The following is a 7,154-nucleotide window of genomic DNA, read 5'->3' as shown; positions in this document are numbered from 1 at the left end:
ATAAACTAATATGAGCATTGACCGACAGAAGAATAAAAAAGTGGAATTTGGAAGATCTCTCATTAAATGGAACGAAACAATTGTGTCATAACTACTAAAAGCATCAAAGAAGGAAATAGCCAGCAGAGTTTTAAGGTAACCTTCAACACAAGCTAGAGAAGTCACAACAGAGAATCTTGCCATTGGTCCATTCATCTGCAATGCAGTATTTAAGATAGAGGCATAGAGATACTATCATTCCAATAGAATAGAAGAAAGTACATCTGGAAGCTATTTCATTGTTCTAACACCTGTTAATTTAGAGAAAATATTGCTGGTAACAATGCACATCTAGGCCTCCGTAGAGCTCGGTGTTTCTGTGGTTTCACAGATTTGCTTAGATTCTAATCCCGCGGGCTTTGTCACCAAGATTTTACAGATGGGCATGGTGTCGTTTTTGCTCAATAGCTTCAGTGACTGGTGGACTTCAATGTCATGCATAAAAATTCTATCTCCAATGTCTAGATTTGTCAGATCCACCTCAATTTTTGGTGGAATATGTTCTGCTGGGCAGAGGTATTTTAGATAGGTCCTTATCTTGTGCAGGTAACCACCTGTTGATTTTAAATTCAAGATAAATTCAAATCATGTATATATTCAAAAAGAACTAAAAATTTAGAAGTAATAGCTGCTATAATAAAAGATGGAAAAGCAGATGAAATTCCCCCCAAAAAAAATTTAAGGCAATGACCATTGAACAATATATAATTATCAAGGGGAACAAGAAGTCCAAGGGACATTATTCCCCCAAAAACTTGGATTATGAAGTGCAAAACAGAGGTTTCACCTTTTAGACAGTATTTCCAACACAAAATCATCAAAATATTATCAACTGATCTCTAATCAACTGATCTAACAAAAAAATTGATCTGCAGTATTGCAGAAGATGCATTGTTAGCAGAGGATGTATGGCATGTCTAATAGATGAGAACAGAAGCTAGGTGCTGACCCTAGCCCAGAAGGGTCACTAAGAAAATATTAGCAACTTAAATACCAAACAAATGCTTAGATATTTTCCAGAACTAGAGGATTCAGAGACAATATATCTAAGTAACAAAGAGACCCTCAGCGCATGGTCGTGGCAAGGTCTCTAAGGGGAGAACCACATATCATCACTTAGATTCATTTCCAATCCAAATACCACTTTACAATCTCTCATGCACTCAGTCTTAAATCCCCTCATAAAATCCAAGCAGAATTTTACACTAGAAACTGTTCTCCAACAGATGGGAGAAATATATTTTCCATCACCCTATAGTACATGTCCCTTAGCAATTCCACGAGCCTCTCCACATGAGCAACAAGCCTCTAAGCACCCATCTCCTTCACAATCCCCCATGCCAAGGGCCAATGAATAACCCATGATAAATTAATTTACAACCTCAAATTTTGTCCAACTCCTATGCGGACTAGGTACCTCTCTAAGTAGAACATATAGGATAGATAATTTTCGAAACCAAGTCATATTAGGTCACTTCCTCATGAGGATGACCCAACCAACAATCTCCTTCTAGAACTTATAAGAAGAGCTTCTTCTTGCTCAGCATCTCTTCTTCGAACATTATCTTCAACTCATCACCAGCGACATAGATGATCCAATCTCAACCCAAAGCTCGGAGCCTCTGACAATAGTTGAACTCAACTAGACTTTGTGTGATAGGACCAAACAACAAAAGAGATGCAAAGCAATAAAAAAAACACAAGATTTATCAGGAGAGTGATGATTCAGTAAAAACCATGGAATTGCTGAAAGGAGATTCTATCTAGATCTATCAAGGAATAAAATTATAATTTTACATGCATAACTTGCCTAACAAATTAATTTAGTCACAAAACTTAAGGGCGGTTTTATTATATATCACTTAAAGATATTAGTGATGTGTAGAGAGATAGGAAACCAACAATTAGTATTTATTGAGAAATTGAGAGCTGATTCAGAATTTAAATTAAATTATTTTGAGTGAAGAATTTGAGTTCAAGTAGGACAATATATTCTAGTAATTTTTTTCCTCCTTGCAGTTGATGAACAAGATTATAGTCTATCTTAATTTAATTAGTATAGACCATGGTTTCTAAAATCAGCCAATTCGAATCTAGATTGGCCATAATCGATCCCAATCCTGACCTGAAACCAGTCTAATGATTGGTTTCGGTATGGGATCAGCCAATATTGGTTGGATAGGTCAAAACTCGACCGTATGGATTGAAATTTGACTGAAACTAAATTTTCTTAAATGTATCTAACCTAGGAGATATAGAAATTGATGTATTAGATATCATTTTTCAAGTTTTTAGTTTTCATCCTCTATTTCACACGCACGCTCTCCTATCACTCCCACACTTCACCGAGCTAATCTAACGGCCAATCCGGTGAGCCCCTTCCAGCTATTTCGCACTATAATAAATTCAGGTGAGCATTTTTTTTCTCATTTCTCTTCTCTAATTTTCTCGCCCATTTTTTAACTATTCTTTTCTTATTGCTACTGAACAACAATGAAAAGAGATATCAGCATATTTTTATATTTTTACACAGTTCAAGTTAAAATTCATAATAGTTTTAGGTGAGTTTTTTTTAGTTTTTAGGCTTCATATGTGACTACTTTTTATTTAGGTTAAATACGTTTTACTACCTTGTATTTATGCCAAAAATTATTTTACCTTCCTATACTTCAAAAAGTCTTGAATCAAATTTTATACTTAGGACTAAAATGGAACCATTAATTTTTCTGTCAAATTTAACTGAGCACCCATAGCTATTTTGGTTATTTAACTGTATTATCTCAAAAATCTGCATGTCTTGTTTAACAAACACGATGGGATACTTTTGTTATTGTTATTTTGGCACTGTCAGTTAAGTTTAATAGAAAAACTAACGGTCTCACTTTAATCATAAGTATAAGGAGTAGTTTGAGATTTTTTAAAATACAGGAAAGTAAAGTGATTTTAAACAAAAGTACATGAGGTAAAATATATTTCTATTTTTTATTTTTTCTCTTATTTTTATAATTTTTTATAAATTTTTTTATATTTTTAAATAATATTTAAAATTTTACGTAATTAAAAATAGTCCAATCCAATGCAAGCAACCGATACAGCCAATTACGTATCGTTTTTCTAACGATCGATCTCGATCCTAATACCGAGTTCCAGAATTTTGGGACATACTACTTCTCCTAATTAAACTAAAATTTCTCAATCAAAATTTAATTTAAATTTGGAATTAAATTTCAACTACTCAAACCTCATAGAGATTTTTCAATCTCTATGTTACTTATAGAATTGAATGTTTATTTTAATTTATAGACAATGTAAGAGAGAAGAAAATAAAAGGACTAATTTATTGTAAAAGGGTGACTGCTACTTCTAATAATAATAACTAAAGAAAATAAAAGGACTAATTTATTGTAAAAGGGTGATTGCTACTTCTAATAATAATAACTGGTACTTCTAGTTAATTTTATATAATCTTACATAATTTCATCCGTTGGATGAGGAGAGAGAAATTAGAAGTTAGTATTGAATAATTTGTCTTATTTGGAAATCCCTATGTTAAAGAAAGTCTAAGGACACAAGTGAGCTATTTATATCCTATTATCCTCTTATTTCTTTATCCCCTATACAGAACATCTCCTAGAAGATATTCTACTTGAAGTAGAATTCTTATAGAAGATAATCTTCAAAACCTACTTTAATTAGGTCACCCGCTCACAAGAGGGCACCTCTTATGGTTCTTGGTCATTCATCTTCGATAAGAAGTATGCACTAGCCACCTCTTAATATCCCAGATAAAGGCAAGCCAACCATATATCTTCCACAAAAAACTAAAAAAGAACTAATCTTTTATGCTTAAGTTAAAAGTTCTGAATTGGGACATTCATGCAGGTCACATGCCACTGCAAATTCAAATTACATCCGAGTTTGGGGTAATAATAGGCTCAAAATAATCATCAAGATATAAGATGTCTAACCTTAACTGTATCACAATATTTCCTGATATTTCCTGGTCAATCTCATGAACTTACTCATCAAAGTACATGGGATAGAGAGAAAAAAGAAGCGTGGACCTATATTTTGTAATGTCTCAATATGCATATCAAGTCAGAAAAGGGGCATGCATTGGAAATACCTAAGAAACTTAAGTATGCATTCAAAGATGACTAGGGAATAGAAACCCTTGATTGTACTATTACTTTGAACTCACCAACGTCAACTACCATGTGACTTTATAAAGATGACCATAGACAAAAAAATTGACAAGAGATAACTTGACATAAAACTGATAGCTTTGAATAATAAGAAAGTACAAAGGCATTGAAAAATCAACTACCAATAGAATTATCAATCTACCATCATATATGTTCTCCAACCCTAATCACTAGAATAGTATCAACAGCCCAATAAGAAAGAACAACATGACTGAAGTCAGTACCATATCTTCTCCAAGTTTAAAAACATCCATACACACTAAACCTTGGCGGCAACTATAGAATATAGATAGAGGATGAGTATATGTAAATTTTATCATATGGGTGGCACGTGAAGCTGTGAAGGTCCTTGTTAAAGCATAATATACATTATTAGTCCATTATTTAAATGCTTAAGCTTTTGGATACATTGTTGCTCATTTCCTAAAAGCTTAGATGACATTTGAGTGAGAATTTTTTCAAACTTGGTTATGAAACACTAACTAGATTTAGTAACTAAACGATAGTTTATTCCTAACTAAGTTTAAAATGTGATAAAGGAGAGAAAAGATCAATAGATATAAATTTGAATTAGTTGAATGAGCCCTCGCATTACAAATTTATCCCCGAAATGACTTGTAATTGTTTGTTCCATACCCTCTCTCTCACCATAGCTCATAAAATGACATATTTTTTTTGAGAATATTACAATTTTTATTGGAGATTTAATTAATAATAATATTCGGTATTACATCCTTAACTACAAAAGACATTTTGGTCCATTTACATGACATATTCTCAATTTTTTCTAAAACAAAGACTTCTTTTTTTCATGTCACATGAAAGGAAATAATGAACCCTTATTTTTACTCATCTCTTACATATTCTCAATTTTCCTCTAAAAAAAAGGCTTTACACCTTTTCATATCACATGAAAGGTAATTGTGAAAAGCTAATAACTAATAAGCTACTGCGGACTTATCAGGGCGCAAATGAAAGCTCATCAAAGGGCAATTTTTTGAGGTAATTTGAATTTTATTAGATGTTAAATTTATTAATAATCTTTCAATGATAACATCCTTCAACTATAAAGAGCATTTTGGTCCATTCATATGATATATCCTCCTTTTTTCTCAAAACCAACACTTTTTCACTTTTCTATGTCACATTAAAGGCAATAAGGACACCACTATTCTATTTTAGAACCAAACACCCAATTTCCTTTAATTAATTTAAGATACCTAATATGAGAATAAGAAATGAGTACACTAATTCAAGTACTACACTCATTCCAAATGGGCCCTTAAAGCTTTTGGGTCAATTTTTTAAATTTTAATCAAGCTAGGATGATCAGGAAAGACCATGAAAAGGAAAGGGTCATGGAAAGGATAAAGTATTCAAAAGAGGAGACTAGGAACCTATGGCCAGAAAAAACTGACATCAAGTTTGCCAATGAAGTGCCCTCTAAAACAGCAAACAGGAACAATGGTCAACACTCCCAACCCATCTCCACATTCATAAGTCCCGAATACTTTAAAATTGCATATTACCCAATCTAGAGACCATAAAAATCACATTTTTACCATCACACTATCCTCTTCTCACTTATATTCATCAATCATACTATCCGATAAAATACCCAAATGACCCAAAGACTACGAATTCACAAATACAATCAAAATGTATTAACCAAAACAAACCTTTCTTGAGTCCAGGGCAAACATCCTCCCCCTTGAACACCACCGGTACGTCCACCTTCAACTCCGCTCCCTTCTCCGCCCATGCCATCACCAAATTAAGTATCTGCCCCGACTCCTTATCCCTATGAACCTGCCCAAATCCCACCAACTCAAATAACTCCTGTTTTCCTTAAGATACCGAATAACCCACCCAAAAAAAAAAAATATCGATAAAAAAAAAACCCCTAAAGGAGACACCTTTATGGGTAAAACCGTTCCGGATTGGAGAACCACGGCGGATCTAGGGCCGGCACGGACTTGGAGATGGATCGGGGTGGAGCAGAAGAAGGGCGACTGCTTCAAGAGCTCACGGATCTGCTTCGCATCCGTGGTGAGGAGCTGCTTCATTGATTCTGATCCGGATAGGCCTCCGGGATTGATCACCACCGACGGGATGCGGCCATCGGATCGCAAACGGGCTGCGATCCGGCAACCCGCTTGCTCACGCGGCACGGCTTGGATAGTGCGATGGTATCCGGCAGCAGAGGACCGAATCCATGGAGTCTTCGCCGTATTCGCCGCCCTTCTTATCATCCCGCCGCCGCCGACGCGAGACGTCATAGCTTTTCGCGGTGGGTTTTGGGAGTGGAGGGGGTTTATGTGGGACTAATAGATGGCTTTTGCTTCTTAGTGAGTGGCCTTGGGCTGGTTTAATTACTGGGCCTTAAGATTCAAATATCCCCTTTTTTCTATCTTTATGGGCCTCGAAGAAACTTTAACCATATAAGTCAAAGACATGGTTAAACAAATATTTTTTAATAGATCACGAGCGTCTATATATAAGTTAAACAATTAAGTCAATGATTCCAAGAAACTCCATTTCTAAATTATAGTCATACAGTGCTCTACTGGAAAATCCAGACCTATAATATACACTAATAGGACTAAATTGCAAGGCTGCCATGAGATGTATAATATGGAATACCTAGCTATTTCATATTGAAGCTTCTTATGTTACAGGAATCCTGTATAAAAGTATACAGATCGATCTTCTATCTCATTAAAAGGCGGCAGTTGCACTAAAAAGCTCTTTTTTTTTTAAGTTTTGGTGATAGCAAAATTATCCTACACTTAAGAACAAACATGTCTGAAATGCTTACTTCTTATTTATCTGCTCGGCTAATCTATCGACCATACTACAAGATAATTTATTCAAGGGCGCTTAGATTATTTCACACTTATAGTTAAGTTA

General features: G+C 34.6%; 1 protein-coding gene across 1 annotated transcript; it reads right to left on the bottom strand.

Moving 5' to 3' along the window:
• Nucleotides 1-159: 159 nt before the first annotated feature.
• LOC140785154 (uncharacterized) lies at nt 160-6,628 on the bottom strand. The gene is made up of 3 exons (XM_073132913.1): nt 6,161-6,628; nt 5,924-6,053; nt 160-593 (listed from the first exon to the last, which is right to left on the bottom strand). The coding sequence occupies exons 1-3, from the start codon at nt 6,521-6,523 to the stop codon at nt 331-333; spliced, it is 756 nt and encodes a 251-aa protein (XP_072989014.1). The 5' UTR covers nt 6,524-6,628; the 3' UTR covers nt 160-330.
• Nucleotides 6,629-7,154: the final 526 nt, after the last annotated feature.

This window comes from Typha latifolia, chromosome 3 (genome assembly GCF_019914945.1).
Source record: "Typha latifolia isolate L0001 chromosome 3, TyphaL0001v2, whole genome shotgun sequence".
NCBI lineage: Eukaryota > Viridiplantae > Streptophyta > Magnoliopsida > Poales > Typhaceae > Typha > Typha latifolia.
The sequence above is the reverse complement of the archived record's forward strand: the minus strand, read 5'-3'. Positions and strand labels throughout refer to the sequence as shown.

What these genes read in the sequence shown, in the direction of transcription:
- LOC140785154 (XM_073132913.1), bottom strand. Translation starts at nt 6,523, where the DNA reads ATGACGTCTCGCGTCGGCGGCGGCGGGATGATAAGAAGGGCGGCGAAT. An exon ending in GAACGGTTTTACCCATAAAG is followed by an intron (nt 6,054 to 6,160) that starts GTGTCTCCTTTA and finishes GGATTTGGGCAG; the next exon opens with GTTCATAGGGATAAGGAGTC. An exon ending in TTGCCCTGGACTCAAGAAAG is followed by an intron (nt 594 to 5,923) that starts GTTTGTTTTGGT and finishes TAAAATCAACAG; the next exon opens with GTGGTTACCTGCACAAGATA.